The 16,797-nt window shown below is 45.4% G+C and overlaps 1 protein-coding gene across 1 annotated transcript in view; it reads right to left on the bottom strand.

Annotated features, from left to right (window-relative positions):
• GREB1 (growth regulating estrogen receptor binding 1) overlaps nt 1-16,797 on the bottom strand; it is a 101,404-nt gene that overhangs the window by 72,074 nt on the left and 12,533 nt on the right. Inside the window, exons 2-4 of the mRNA XM_066597185.1 lie at nt 16,389-16,499; nt 14,334-14,510; nt 27-212 (exon numbers count right to left, since the gene is read on the bottom strand). Coding sequence (XP_066453282.1) covers nt 27-212; nt 14,334-14,510; nt 16,389-16,499 — 474 coding nt within the window. The remainder of the gene's footprint in view (nt 1-26; nt 213-14,333; nt 14,511-16,388; nt 16,500-16,797) is intronic.

Below are 16,797 nucleotides of genomic sequence, written 5' to 3' on the forward strand. Positions count from 1 at the left end.
ATAGTCCTCGTACTACTGCAGCTCACCTGCGGCCCCCTTCCAGGAGATCAGAGCGCCTTTTGTTAACCATCCCTGTGCGTTCCTGACCAGATAATACTTCAGGTGTTTCTGTTTCTTGGGCTGTGTGGTCAGCTTAAGGTTGATGTGGTTGGAGAACTCAGTGAAGTAGCGGAAGCCTTTCTCTCCACATCCAACACAGTTGCCCGAAAATCCTGCGAATGAAAAGAAAAAGGTTACTAAAAACGTCCCAAAATATCTGAGAATGTCACTAATAATAATAATAACTATTTATATCCACTGGAGGATAACTATGACCTCAATGACTGCAAGCAGAGATCTTGAAAACAGCAAGGAACTGATACACAATATACAGGGCAGCCATGGAAAAGTGGGCCGGCACCGCACTCTTATGAAAGCTGCCTAGAAGATTTGTCTTTGTTGCCCATAGCAACCAATCACAGCGCAGCTTTCATTTCTTAGACTGCTGAGGTGAAATGAAAGCTGTGCTCTGATTCGTTGCCATTTTTTATTCTGCTGAGGTAACATGAAAGCTGCGCTGTGATTGGTTGCTATTTCTTACACTGCTGAGGGAAAATAAAAGCTGTGCTCTGATTGGTTGCCATTTTTTATTCTGCTGAGGTAACATGAAAGCTGCGCTGTGATTGGTTGCTATTTCTTATACTGCTGAGGCAAAACAAAAGCTGTACTCTGATTGGTTGCCATTTCTTACACTGCTGAGGTAAAATGAAAGCTGCACTGTGATTGGTTGCTATGGGCAACAGAGATTTTCTCTCAGACAGCTTTCATATGAGTGTGGTGCTTATAGCAACCAATCACAGCAGAGCTTTCACTTTACCTCAGCAGTATAGGAAATGAAAGCCGTGCTGTGATTGGTTGCTTTTAGGAAGCTTTCACAAGAGTGTGGAGCCGGCCTAACTTTCCTTGTCTCACCCTGTATACTGAAAAATCGTATACACTTGTGTAACTTTAATGACCTATTTACTGAAGCCAGTATACCCCAATTCCTTACCATTTTAAAAACATCTATTTGCTGTCAGTGAATGGAAATAGTACAGTGGATGAAAGGCAAAAGCTGGTGTCACATGGGCACTACGTATTTGCGCAATGGGTGTGCCTGTTTTACTGTATTTTAGGAGTGCGAAACCATGCACATTGACTGCAATCAGCAAACACATGTAATTTGTTCAATATGTGCTGTTTTCATATGCAAAATACGCACAAAAATAGACCAGAAATGCGCAAGAAAAATACATGCATGTGAAATCAATGGGCTCTATTCACTGCGTATTAGATCTGTTTCACATGGGTGACTTTTGCGCGCATAATACGCAGTGAATAGAGCCCTGAGCTTGCTATGCCCATCCTCTATTGGACCCCGCAGCCCCATTACACCATGCTGATGAGAGGGCAGAATTTGGGGCAAGCAGCATGAATGGATGAACCCTTCCTGTCAAGTGGCATCAGTTCAGGCTGATGGAGGTGCAGTAATGGTGTGGGGAATGTTTTCTTGGCACTTCCTGGTTCATCTGGCACCTGTGAATGGACGCCACACTGAATTACTGAAGAACGTGATACTAGACGTGGTCCAACGTGCTAATAGATGGGGGTGACTATTGAGGCTGGGTTCACACAAGGCGGATTTGCTGCGGAAATTCCATATGGAATTTCGCCGCGCGAGTCCGCCTGTGGCCGCTAATCCCGGGCTTAGCCAGTCATGTGGACGAGATTTCTCAAAAATCTCGTCCACATGGGACCGCGAATCCGTTGCGGAGGGGATTTGCCGTCCGCAGCATGTCCATTCTTTTCTTTTTCCACTGCGGACGCGCTCTCCTCAATGGGAGTGCCGGCCACAACGGAAAAGCGTGCGGCCGGGCCACTTCAAAACCCGCGGCACTTAGCGCTTACCTGGCGGAAATCTTGCGTTTTTTCGCTGAGGCCAAACCACGACATTTCCGCCAGGAATACGCCCTGTGTGAACCCAACCCTAGTGAACAGTCAGACACAACTGCCTACTTCCTCCTGATCCATAGCTACAATGTATCATCTGCATCAGTTTGCAGCCTCTGAATGTAACCAGGGCCGTTACACGTTCACTGACAGCAAACAGAGATTTTATATATCCGGTAAATGATACGCAAATCATGCAAATTCTCAAGTAAGTGAAAAAGGGAGCAGAGAAATCTGAGAGCACAGTGCCCATACGTGGCGGAGCTCTTAAGCCCCCCCCCCCCCCCCCCAACGTACTCCCCCCTCCCCGCTTATACGGTTTTGTAATAGTATTCATTCATAGAGCAGCCGTCTGGTTTCTATGGGTACCAGCGACTGTATGAAGCTGATGCAGAAGGTAGCATCACATGCTGCGGAGCACAGGTTGCCTGCATAGGTCACCGTGACATCTCAGGTCAAGACAACTTGGCAGGCAGGACAATCCACAGTGCTAATCAAGGTATTTGCCAGCCATCTGCTTAACATCCATGAAAAAGCCTGCAGGAACATGAGACTCTCCAGAATATTATCTCCGAACATCGGGTCATAAAACCGCAGGAAACACAAAACTGTGAAATCAAACAATACTCAGAAGATTAATTGCGCTGTAAATCCCCGGGAGAGGGGACGGATTTCATTCCATGTGACTCACTGGAAGCGACTTCTCCAAAAAAGCTGCTATGTGCGGTTGGTTGTCTTAAAGGGAATCTTCACCTTGGAGCCACTGAGCAGAACATATGAGGAAACTGCTGAGGGTGACAACTACCCTGTGAATAATCGCACAGAACAGTCGCGGACGTGTACGATGACTGTGTGCTTTTACACGGAGCGATTGCTGTCCACTTTTTACCCAATTTCGCGATCACCGAATTAATTGTTGGGAGCATTTACACGGGTCGGAATATTATTCGTTGACCAGTCAGGAGGCATGATGTTGCCGAGTCCACTGAATGCATATAAATATATGTGACCGTTAAGTGAACACTCGCGGTCTCTTTGTGGTTCGGCTAAACAGTCGGTGCTGTAGTGAGAGTGTCTTCGAAGAGCAAAACCAGCCAATGTCCGTAGTAGTGAGTGTTCTCTCGAAGACTAGAAGTAGTGACTGTTCAGTCAAGGGTCACTTGCAAGAATTCATATGTTTTCAGGAACCAATGAGCTTTAAGTGGGCGTGCAAAATGTTCAGGAGCCAATCAGAGATCGGTGGGAGGCGGACGTCGAGCGAAGGCACACCTCCCTGCAAAGTTGATACATGTGACTGCCCATTTACACCAGACAATATTTAATCAACGAGCGACTATTTTCAGGTGACCTGAAACAAATTAACTTAGGCTGCCCGTCTACCTGGGGGGGGATGATCCGCTTGCGATAAATCGCCCGCGGATCACGCTATGAAAAAAAAAAATCTTGTTATTTGTATAGCGCCAACTTATTCCGCAGCGCTTTCAGGCAATTTCTATTTATTACCTATGAAAAGCTTTCTATAGGCTAACTACGGAAAGCGCAGCCCGACATCCACAAGCGGAGAGTCATAGCAATTCTCCGCTCGCGGGATTGAAATCACGGCATGCTGCGATTTGCGGCGATTCTTCGCATGAGCCTATCTACTAGATAGCTCATCTCGGAGACCTGTCAGTGCTCCCTCCCCCCCCCCCCCCCTCTTTCCCCGCGGCGGAATATCGCTAGCGATATTCCGTCATGGCCGTGGACAGGCGGACTAAGGAACACATTCTCGCTCGTTACTCCATTCGTTGTCATGTTTAACCCTTTTCAATCCACTGTCTGACGTCTTCCTACATTCTGATTGAAGCTTGTACAGCTCCAATGTCAGAAGACGTCAGACAGGGTATTCTTACCCTCTATTGCCAGCCACTTCGCTATCGGGGCCTCTCTGGTGCACACACACTGGCTTTAGCCAGCAGATGGCACTGTTGTATAACAGCGAAAAGAGAAAGTCTTTTCGGAAACCCTGAATCCAAAATTGGATTGGAAAGGGTTAAACAGAACAACTGTCACTTACATTCGCTTGTTTGAGCAATTATTCGGAGGATAGTTGTCCTGTGTAAAGGCACCATTACACGAGACGGCTGTCGTCAGCTATCCCAGCGACTATGGTCAGCTATCCCAACAACTATGGTCAGCTATCCCAGCGACTATGGTCAGCTATCCCAGCGACTATCGCTTCTGTGCTTTCAGATAGGAGTGATTATCTGTCAGACCTCTTCCAGCTCTCGCCTCCATTCATAGTGAAGAGTAAATGACTCCTGTTTAAACTAAGCGTGACATCACCCTAATCGCTTGTTGAGTGATTATTCAGGGACTACTGGCCAGTGTAACTTAAAGCCACCTTAAGGTAATAATCCCTAAACATACAACCTTATCAGGTTTGCTTTCACTAGAGCAACAATGTAGCAATAACCAGCAGACTTTCCAGGAAGATACAGGTCTTTGACTTTGTCCTCTTCGGCCATGTGCATGAGCCCTAAGGATTATCTCACACAGACGTCTGCAAAAATGTGGTGTTTTACAGGGTTTTTAATCGCACGTTTTACAGCATTTTTTAACCCACCCCATCATTGCAATGGGTGATGAGGTGCGTTACAAAATCACTGAAACACACTAAAATAGAGCAGACAGCTTTCGAAAATCGCAGCATTAGAAATGCCGTGCTCAAGCGCTCATCTGAGAAGGCTCATTGAAATCAAAGGAGACATTTTACAGCGTTTGGTGCGGTGTTTGAAACGCTGCGCTAAATGCTGTAAAAAACGGCCTGTATGAGAGTGGCCCAATCACACCCATTGGATGAAGGCCTAATCCCAATATACTTCCCCACAGCTTCCCTGTCATCTGGTAGGTGAATTATAAATGGCCGATGCTGGTATAAAGGAAGTAGTCACAGGCATAGGCTTTACGCTTAGGGCTCAGTCACACGGGCGATTTTTCATGCGATTTGCGGATCGCATAACGGATGCAGTCCAAAAAATCACGTGATCGAGGCCAGCGTCACGGCTGAAAAAAAACGCTGCTAGCAGCGTTTATCAGCCGAAAGGGCTCAGTCACACAAGCGCTGCCCGCTATCCTCTGCCACAGCTGTGGCAGAGAAGAACGATGTTCGCCCATTGAATTCAATGGAGCCGGCAATACAGCCGGGCTGCCGGCACGCGCTGTATTAATTTTCGGGGAAGGGCTTAAAATATAAGCCCTTCCCTGAAAACCATGCAAAAATGTGTGAAAAATTTAAAAAAAACATATACTCACCTTTTTGCAGCTGCCGGGGCTCAGCCGGGTCCGTCCGGCAGTTCTCCTGAACTGCTTTCTGTAGTATTCAGCAGGCGGGGATTTAAAATCCCCGCCTGCTGAATGGGCTGCCTCTGATTGGTCACAGCCTTCAGCCAAACAGAGGCAGCTCTCACTCACCTATTCATGAATATATAAATGGGTGAGTGAGTGCTGCCTCTGATTGGCTGAGCACTGTGACCAATCAGAGACAGCTCAATGAAAAATTACTGTACTTAAACCAAGCTCATAACATAAATGTGGCACAAGAGCCAAGTTCATATATTACATACAGCCCCAGAACTAATCTCAGTACATAAATATAGCACAAACCTCAGTGCATAAATACAGCACCAGAACCAGACTTATAACATAAAGACAGCACCAGAGCCAAGCACCAGAACTAAACACCTAGGGCCGCCTGCACACAAATAAATCCAGTTCCGCATGCGGAAGCCTGCAGCGAAATCTGTCCCTGTGCCCGGCCGGCATTTGCACGTACCTATCATGTTCTTCTTTTTTCTGTACTGCAGATCGCTGCGGCGAGCCGCCGTCAGATATGTGCAGTACAATTTTTTAAAAACTATTTAACTTTCTTGTGACGTTACTAGACGATGACACAAATTCCGCAACCTGTCTGCAATGTCAATTGCGGAGGAGCCACAGGTCGGATGGCTTCCGTTGACGTCAATGGAAGCCGCCTATGCGGAATCCGCACGAAAATAGAGCCTGCTGCGATTTTTCCTCCACTCGCGGAAACCGCAATTGGTTTTTGTGAGTGTGCAAGAAGAATTGATTACCGATAGGATGCTATGAACAGCATTTGCTGCGGATCCGCAGTGCGGACGACGACCGCTAATTCCGCAACGCAAGTCCATTCGTGTGGAGGCGGCCTAACATATGTATATATAATGAACCAACCTTAGTACATACAGTGCATACAATACCAGAACCAAGCTCATAACATACATATAGCAACAGAATTAGGTGATTGTGTTGCATGGCACTGATGGGCTGACAGCCGTGCCTCGGAAAATCAGAGGGACGGAGACAGTGACAGGAGAAGCATGATTTATGTAACTCCACAAGATCCTGCTGCATGGAGGAAAAACATTATTTGACCAGGCAAACTTAAAGGGGGAGCTATTTACCATAGCCTCCATCCACCTGGTGCCTCTCTATAAGAACCACAGGTTGCACATAGCCAAGGTCGGCTATGGACCCATTTCTATAGGAAATACGTTGTTTGAATCATAAATAGTACATTTTACCCCTAAAATGAATACAGACCAAATAACAGAATCCTAAATTAAAAATATAGACCTAAGACTAGCCCTCCTCATATATACAGACCCCAGACCAGACTCTCCATGTATAAAGACCCAATACCACATTCCCCTACAAAGATTGCAGACCACATTTCTTCTGTATAAAGACCTCAAGAATCGGACTCCCTAGCATGCAAACCCCAAATGAGACTCTTCTTGTATACAGACCCCAGACCAGACCTCTCCGCATATATACCCCAGACTAGACCCTCCCTGCAAACAGACCCCAGACCAGACTCTCATGTACACCAGAACCCCCTGCATACAGGGCTCAAATCAGATACTGAATCCAAAGCCTCCGTGCCTGCATACCTCTGACCAGACATATAGATACTCAACTCTATCTGTTGCAGAAACCATCAGGCTGTGACGAGGTGTAGAGTTGACAGACTTCCAACGGTATGGGACATCACAGCGCTTTGAACCTTCCAAAGTCCACTGCTGGCAATGTTAATCGAAAATGGAAACTATCTCGTGTGTGCAGTGCAGTCACATTTGGGGAGACCTCATAAACTGATAGAATGTGGACAATAAAGCCTTGTACGAGCTGGGAAGGCATCATGTACATTGTGTGGAGGAACACTCGCTTAGGAGATCTCATGGACCATTGGAACATCTATTAGTACTGAAACCATCCGTAGAGAACTTCATGTAAAGGGTTACCATGGACGAGCGGCTGAGCACAACATCACAGCAGTGAATGTACAGAGGCGCCTATGATGGCGCTTGGAGCTTCGTTCTTGGGACAGTAGATGAGTGGAAGCAAGTATTGTGGATGGGTGAATCTCAGTGCACCATCTTCTGATCGGATGGCCGCACTTGGGTGTGGTGGTTGCATGGAGAGCAGTTTCTCTGCGACTGCATCATCCCAACAATGAAGTTTGGAGGTGGTTCTGTTATGGTGTGGGGGTGTTTCTGCTGGAAGGACTAGGGCTATTAATTACACTGTACTCCATCCTTAACGCCAATGGGTACATTACCTACCCTGTGGCAATACTTTATACAGCTCCGTGTCTCTACCAACATGACCGAGCACCATATCATACAGAACGCGTGTTGAGGCTGGGTTTGAGGAACAGAACATCTGCAGGCTTCATTGGCCAGCCCAAAGTCCAGATCTCAATCCCATGGAGCATCTTTGGGATGAATTAGAACACCATATCCGTGCACGCCCAACACGCCCAACATCCCCTTCATCACAATCTAAAGATCTCCTCGAGGAGTGGAGGCAGATCCCTCCACACATCTATTGGAATTTAGTACAAAGCAGCCTAGGAGGGTTACTACAGTCATTGAGGCCAAAGGTGGCCCAACAACATAGTGAAAAATGTGAATAAAATCAAATTTCATCACCTTCTATGTGCGTCCCAATACTTTTCTCAACATAGTTTACAGCCAGCCTATGGGGATGAAAGATCATGATAGCGATCATTTGTTCCCCTAAGCCGATTCCTGGGACCCAGGTGAAAGAAAATGCAGCAAACACTGATAGACATGTGTTTCGATGGGCACTCGTTAGATTGGGCCGAGATGGTCTAAAAGTGCAAACAGCCATGGGCAGCTTCTCAGGGATCGAAAGTGAGGGAGCGCCTCTGACAGCTATAGTTTACAGTTGACTATTTATACCGCCTCATGACACCCAGGATATGTCTGTGTACACAGTTATCCAAGCTATCAGTCTGGGTCTGACTCCCTTTTGCCTACTTCAGTATCTCATCATCAAAGTCCTCATGCCACTCCAGCAAAAATATCATACATAAGTCTTAACCCTTTCCAATCCACTGTCTGACGTCTGAAGACATTATGATTTAAGGCTGTACAGCTCCGATGTTGGAATACGTCCGTCGGGGTTCTCTTACTGTATATTGCCGGCCTCTCTGCTGTTGGAGCCTATCCAACGTGTCACCTCATGCAGTACTGGCTTTAGCCAGCAGATAGCGCTGTTGTATAACGGTAGAAAAAGAGTAAGCCCCCTAGGAAAACCAGGATACAAATTGGACTGGAAAGGATTAAAGTGGCCGATGTTTAACTCTGGTCCCCCCATAAACATAAATGTTCCACTCGGCTAAGCACTCATGTGTTTAAAGAATTAAGCTGCCACCAGAGAGTTCTGGCGGCAGCTTATCTCCTATGGATTGGGTGTTTAAAGCCAACCTCCCTGATCCTTCTTTACCTCAACATCATCCCTAGAGAAAAACTGCAGCCCCATATATATTAGAAGGTCGGCCAGCCCCTCCGTAATCAGCTACTGTATATGAGGGTCTTTATGGTACGTTCTGCTATGCCAAGCATGCTACATCATCACAGTGGGGATATACATTCTGCATTTATATCCATATTTACTAACAGACTTTGGATGGATGGCCCTTGTAAACACACAGACTGTCAGACATGATTTAACCCTTTAGTGACCTAAGACTGTTTGCGCCTTAATGGCCAACTAATTTTTCAGGTTTTTTTTCTTATCATCGCATTCCTGGAGCCATAACTTTTACATTTTTTCCATGGATATAACGGTATAAAGGTTTGTTTTTTACGCGGCGAGTTGTATTTTTTAATTGCATAGTTTTTAGGTACAAATAGTGTATTGTAGTTTTAGTAGTACTACTGGAACTACTGTGGAGGTCACTATTACGGTTGAGGGGGTCACTATTACTATTGCGGCCACTTTGGGGGACACTATTACTGCTGAGGCAACTGTGTGGGTCACTATTACTGCTGAGGCCACTGGGGGAGTCACTATTACTGCTGAGGCCACTGTGGGAGTCACTATTACTGCTGGGGCCACTGTGGGAGTCACTATTACTGCTAAGGCCACTGGGGGAGTCACTATTACTGCTGAGGCCACTGGGGGAGTCACTATTACTGCTGAGGCCACTGTGGGAGTCACTATTACTGCTGAGGCCACTGGGGGAGTCACTATTACTGCTGAGGCCACTGTGGAGGTCACTATTACTGCTGAGGCCACTGGGGGAGTCACTATTACTGCTGAGGCCACTGTGGAGGTCACTATTATGGATGAGGGGGTCACTATTTCTATTGAGGCCACTTTGGGGGACACTATTACTGTTGAGGCCACTGTGGGAGTCACTATTACTACTGAGGCCACTGTGGGAGTCAATATTACTACTGAGGTGTGCTGCAGAATTTCCTCAGTGGAAATGTCCGTGGCAAATTCTACAGCATTTTTGTATCCAAAAAGCAGTCAAAATCTGCACCAGGTCTATTTTGAAAAAGCCCTGTCCTTTTTATAACAACAGAGGTAAAATCATTCGGCATGATAAGCCCCGCCCCCTGACATGTTAGCACTTTGCGATAAATAAGTGGGTTTTGCGTTGTCGTTTGGGCACTCTGTCTCTAAAAGGTTCGCCATCACTGATCTAAACTGTAAGGTACATCTCTGTGTTCATGGTTCTTATCACTACAACCAACGGAGCGGGACAATGCCACATAAAACATCCCCAAACCATAACGGAACTTCTACCGTACTTAACTATTGGCACAACACATTCAGTCAAAAGGCGTTCTCCAGGCACCCCCCAACCCAGGTACATCCATCTGATTTGAAGATGGAGCAGCGTGATCCGTCATGTTCTTCCATTGCTCAACTATCCAATGATGGCTTGGCTAATTGGTGCCCTATGGTATATATACATTGGAGTAGCCATAGCATTTTGGACTTTACAAAGACCCAGAAGGGTTGAAACATTGTCTCTTCTCCACACGGAGTCAATAAAGGATTGGTGATTTTATAATACACCATGTATGCTGCCACTTTTTGCATGGATACACTGGACTTTATTTGAGCTTTGGTTCATAGCTCATTGTGTGGCGTTTTGCATTAGTTCACCCTTCCATACTGGGTAAGAAGATATTTGTGTGCTGCTGGGCTATCTTGTTCTTCCAACTATCCAATGACAACGCTCCTTGCAGCACTGCAAATGCGCCAATGCATGTTCTTTGAGAAAACATGCCAGACATTTGTAGGATGAATGGAGGGAAATACCAGCTGAAGTGTATCAGATTTTAGTAGAAAGTATGCCATGTAGAGTATCCAATGTCATTAGGTCCAAAGGAGGTCCAACTAAGTATTAACACATGGAAATAAATACTACTTTTGATTCTTTCTCAGGTGTCCAATTACTTTTGGTAGGCGAGTGAATTTTTTTTTATCGGACTCATGCTGAATTTGCCTTATTCTATTAGTGTCCTATTACAGCTCGGTATAAGACCCATGTAAATTACTCTTTTACTGTCATCCGAGTCTGGAAATAGTAAAACAGCAAAAGTCAAGACATGAATGGAAAAGCAATAGTCTTGGAATCAGTAGTACAAGATAAGGAAGGCAAAGTATTTACAAAGTTGCGGAACACTTTATGTAGAAGTAAGGGCAGATTCTAGTAATATGCTGGTGACTAATGAGAGCCGCCACAAGTGTGACTACATTTATAGATCTGCCTGGTAGTGTCCAGATGCCCATGTTTACATGTCTGGCATACCTTGCTGACCATTACCTGCACTGGCTCTTTCTGGAATGCCTTACAGACATGTTTATTGAGGAAGTGAGGGGGTGAGAATCTGTCTTGAGGTTTCCCTATTGGCGGCCTGGCCTAAACTACTATCATTTACTGTTCTTTTGTGCCTTTGTTTTAGAGTGCAGTTAATACAAAGGCTTCCTCCAGGCTAATTGCTGGGGCTTTCATGTCAGAGACAGATCTGGTCTTCTGGAATGTTATTATGGGTAGGAAGAGGATGGGACGTGTTTGTAGAATCCAGGAATGGCTGAGATAAATGGCCCACAAGTGTTTGTCATGGAAATCCGTCCCAAGTGGATGGTTGTGCTTTGTGCTGTTTATGGTACTAGAATATCCTTTTTTCACACTTTTCAATGATTTCGAAAGTCAGGGAGTTTCATAGGTTTGTACAGTATATACTGTAGTGGGTGCCAGATTACCAAATATTCTGGATTATTGGACAGTTATTGACAAATAGTGCATGTAATATTAACCCATGGAAGGAGAAGAGTCTCTAATTGCTTTTCTTGCTGCTTCCGGTCTTGGAAAAGTCGTTTAATGGTAGGTTTTTGTAATTAAGCCACACCCCATTTGGCTAAACCACTCCCTTTGTGTCCCCTATTAGTAATTGTAACCCCTTAAGCACAAATGAATGCAATTTTAGTCAGTGGAGAACTGTCTGATTTCACTGCGAGGGTATGTATCTTTTTCAATTTTTGTTCCGTTTTTACGTGTCAGCAGTTTTCACGCACATAAAATATGAAAAGCGACCAAAATGATGTAATTTAAGACTGCTATTGGTGCGTGAAAAAAAGGAGTGCATATACATGCTATAGGAGTGCGTTTTTAACACCCACTCACTTGAATGGGCAAATCTGGTTCAAGAATCGCAGCAGAATAGGACATGCCCTAACTCTCTAACATGGACCATCGGGCTGTGGAAAAATATCGTACATGTACACTTTAGGGGAGATGTATCAGCCCTTTTTTTGTGTAAGAAAAAAAGGTCTCAAAATTTGGTGCAAGCCCTGCTTGCACAAAAATTGTGTAACCTTTTAAGTTGTACGCTGTTCTGCGCCACTTTCCCAAAAAGGTCAAGTGGCTTGTCAGGAGGGGGCATGGCTGCACGGACCGACAAATATATGTGTAATTTATGCCAGAGCTAGCATAGATTTCTGTGTAGGAACCGAGATGTTCCTATGATGAGGCCTGCACCTCTTCATATAATAGACACAATTGTATTAAATGATGCATTATAATAAATTATTATATGACATTTTTATAGTTAATGGGTCTGTGCTAGTTTAAAACTTGGACCGCACTCGGATGTTAAAATTGCCTGTATGAATAAGCCCTAATAGTGCCCCCTCAGTGACCCTTTGACAGTAATAGTGACCCCTTCATAGTAATAGTGCCCGTCATTGACCCCCTCACAGTAATAGTGCCCCTCGGTGACCCCCTCACAGTAATAGTGCCCGTCATTGACCCCCTCACAGTAATAATTCCCGTCACTGACCCCCTCACAGTAATAGTAGTACCCCTCAGTGACCCCCTCACAGTAATAATTCCCGTCATTGACCCCCTCACAGTAATAGTAGTACCCCTCAGTGACCCCCTCACAGTAATAATTCCCGTCATTGACCCCCTCACAGTAATAGTAGTATCCCTCAGTGACTCCTTTACAGTAGTAGCATAAGGCTGAGGTTAGTGGTTTGCCACAGTGTATTCATCCATTCAGCAAGCATTCTGATATTTTGTAACATGTGCGCCACTTTAAGGCCCCATTCCTAGGACAAATTGTTCATATGCATTGCAATATAGGGCATGTTCATTTGCATTATCTGATTTAAATGGCTATTTAGCCTAATGAGGTCCAGGTGTGCTCATTTTTTCATAGAACTGTGCAGTGTATTGCGCATTTGTACATGCATTGAGCACACATTTGCGCACTTCCTACAGATTTTGATGGAGACCCTTGGTGCGCAAATGCACACAAAGGAAATGTGAAGGAACTAGAGATGAGCGAATATACTCGCTAAAGGCAATTGCTCGAGCGAGCATTACCTTTAGCGAGTATCTCCCCACTCGAGACTGCAGGTTCGGCTGCTGGCACAGGGAAGCAGTGAGTAGCGGCAGTCAGCTGGAGGGAGCGGGGGGGAGAGAGGGAGAGAGAGATCTCCCCTCCGTTCCGCCCCGCTCTCCCCCGCAGCTCCCTGCCCGCTGCCGGCACCCGAACCTTCCGTCTCGAGCGGGCAGGTACTCGCTAAAGGCAATGCTTGCTCGAGCAATTGCCTTTAGCGAGTATACTCGCTCATCTCTAGAAGGAACCCATTGAAATCAACGGGTTCCATTATCTGCGTATTACGCGCACCAATACGTCCGTGTGAAGCCACCCTAAATCCAAGGATCACATTTGCATCTCCACCACAAATTTCATTTAAATACGCAGTACCAACCGTTCTTACTTCCCAAACGAAAAAAGTAGTCGCCCCTGGAGCACACATCATTGCCGTTGCAGAGCAGCGGTCGGCTGTACATAAACTACAAATAGCGGGCTTGTCTATGGTAAGAAGAATCTAATAGAAGAGGCTAGACAAATAATCATAAAAATTCAAGGACACGAGAATAGGAGTAACACAAGAAAATAGATTTTCTATTCATTTTTCTCCTGGTCTGCTCTCATTATGCGCTATTTATATAGTACTATCTGGAGTGCAGGACCTGGTCACGGTGCCCTCGCCTTATAGCTGCATCTTAAGAGCAGCGTCTATCTTTTTACTAACCGTACAGACACATTGGAAACCTGCCTCCAAAAATGACATTTCTATGAGAATAGTACTAATCCAAAAAAAAGGAAAAAAGTACATGAGTTATTGGGTTGCAAAGATGTAATTTGAAGTTACTGGGGCCACAATGCAATATCTATAACAAGGTCTGCAAGTGTCATGGGTGAACAACAGTATTCATCACAAGCATCAGAGGGACCTTCTGGACCTAGGTGCAACAACTACTTCTGCACCCCCTTTAATTATGGTTGGGGGGTGTAGAGTTGAGCTGGGAGTTTGGCTTCTACTCCAACTACACAGCCCTGGTGCGGCCCCGGGTGGTACAACTGTCAAACAATAGTGCAGGTCTCCTAAGACGAGTCCAAGGAGGACAGAAACCTCCCGCGGGGCAGAAGGCCACAGAGGAAAAACATGCAGCTACCTACCTAGCAGTGCATTACGGCCATTGTCATCTGGTAGAAATCTCTTGTCCACGGCACACACCAGAATGTGATCCGGTAAGCTAGGAGACTTTGCACCAACCAATAAAAATCCAGGAGGCACTTCAAACTGCTCGGAGGCAATAGACGCCAATCTCAAGTCTTTACCAGACTGACAAAAACCTGAAAGAAAGTTAGAAAAACATTCTTGATAATAATTTTTTACCCAACTTTCCAGAAATTTGAAAAAAAAAGGGCGATGTTCATATTCCTAGATCTATGGGTCTCCCCAGACAAATCCAAGTTAGGCCTCATGTACATTCTGACTCTTCCGACTGGTACAGAGCTGTAATTGGGCACCAATAGAAGACTACAGGCCCTACTGTACCTTCATATGCCTCTGACTTCATGCGATAACCAATTTCATAGAATGGTAGAGTTGGAAGGGACCTCCAGAGTCATCGGGTCCAACCCCCTGCTCAGTGCAGGATTCACTAAATCATCCCAGACAGATGTCTGTCCAGTCTTTGTTTGAACACTTCCATTGAAAGAGAACTCACCACCTCCCGTGGTAACCTGTTCCACTCATTGATCACTGTCACTGTCAGAAAGTTTTTTCTAATATCTAATTTGTGTCAAACTCCATTAGAAACCATATAACCGAGATATCTTAGGAAAGAATTTCCATAAGACGGTGCTGTACATAGGCATCACATAGCTGTACATGGAGTACCTACAACTCCATAGCAGCTCTGGTTTTATTTCCAAAATCACAAGGGTCACTGAATTGCCATCTCAACGGTTCTGCTTATTATTGGAAGGAAAGAGAACAGAAAATAAGATTCTGTCATGAAGACCAATGAATCCATCAAATGTGAAGGACTTCTATTGGTCAACAATAGAAGTTGTTCACTCCATCCATAGTATTAGTTCCAGTACTGAAACGGAGACCAAAGCTGCAAACTTTGGTCTCCGTTTCAGTGGGTTTCTATTCATTTCCACCATTTTAGCCGGACACAATAAGGTAGTTAATTACGCTATTCTGTCCGGTTAAAATGGCAGAAATGAACCTAAACCAGCTTAAAGGGTTTCTTTACTTCTTACATTTTTAGGAGTTCTCAAGCAGCATGTAAATGAAGCTCATCCATGAAAGTTAAAGGGGTTCTCTGGGACTTTTATTATTGATGATCTAGCTTCAGGATAGGTCATCAAGTTGATCGTTGGGAGTCCACCGCTCAGGATCTCTAGCGATCAGCTGATCGCCACGTCTGATGCCAGTGCAGACAGCGTGGAGGCAGATAGTGTTCTCCGTATTGCATCGACCCAGTGTGGTATTTGAAACACAGCTCCCATTGAGCTCAATAGGAGCTGTGTGTATAGTAATAAACCGATCCGTTGCAATGTTGACAGTACTATCTGCTTTTATTGATGTCCACACTCACAGTGGCCTGGGAATCAGCTGATCAACAAGGATCCTGAATGGTGGACTCCCAACGATCAACTACTGATGACCTATCCTGACGATAGATCATCCATAGTAAAAGTCCCAGAGAACCCCTATAAAGTTTTGTTATTTGTTTCAGTAATGATAGCTTATGAATAGAGATGAGCGAGCACGCTCGGTAAGGTCAGTTACTCGAGCACACCTCGCTTATCTCAAGCAACTGCTTTCTCCTCTAAGCGTGCTCGACGGGGCAGCGAGGTGCGGGGGCAGCGGGGGAGAACGGAGGGGAGCGTGAGAGAGATCTCTCTCTCTCTCTCTCTCTCTCTACCCCCCTGCTACAACCCCCTGCCCGCTGCTCACCCCCGCCGCCCCCCTCCCCTTCCCCCGAGCATGCTCGGAGACGAAGGCAGTTACTCGGGATGAGCGAGGCTCGCTCGAGTAACTGACCTTACCGAGCGTGCTCGCTCATTTCTACTTATGAGGCCTTCTGAGGTTCTGTATGAATGCCATTTTCTGCATTTCAGATCGCACCCTTGGAAGGAACCATGTGAATGCAGCCATAGTGCAGAGTTGTAGATGACATTATGCAATAAGTTTCCCCAGCCGTTAGCCCTCACCATCTGTCATGCAGCAGCCTTCTGGTGGAGGTTTGTTCTGATATGAATGAGCTGGACTACTTGACCCAGATGCATCATCATCTTCATCGTCATCATCGTTGTCTACACCACCTACAGAAGATAACAAAGGATGATTTAAAATGTGTTTATTGATCAGTTTCCAAGAAAAAGGCTCAAGATTGTTCATATCTGATCAACAGAAGCTTTTATGCTGCAGCTCTGATTGTTCGGTTTGGCTGCTTTGTATAACCACAAGCCCAGAACCAGCAAGTTAGTACATGGAGACCTGAAACTGTTGTAGCAAAAAAATTTTATAAACTACAGACTACTAAACTAATAGTGAGAAAGTGATAATCAGCTAGATGCCAGACGTACTATCCTACCAAAAGTAATTGGACACCTGAGCAAG

This window comes from Eleutherodactylus coqui, chromosome 1 (assembly GCF_035609145.1).
Source record: "Eleutherodactylus coqui strain aEleCoq1 chromosome 1, aEleCoq1.hap1, whole genome shotgun sequence".
In the NCBI taxonomy this organism is placed as follows: domain Eukaryota; kingdom Metazoa; phylum Chordata; class Amphibia; order Anura; family Eleutherodactylidae; genus Eleutherodactylus; species Eleutherodactylus coqui.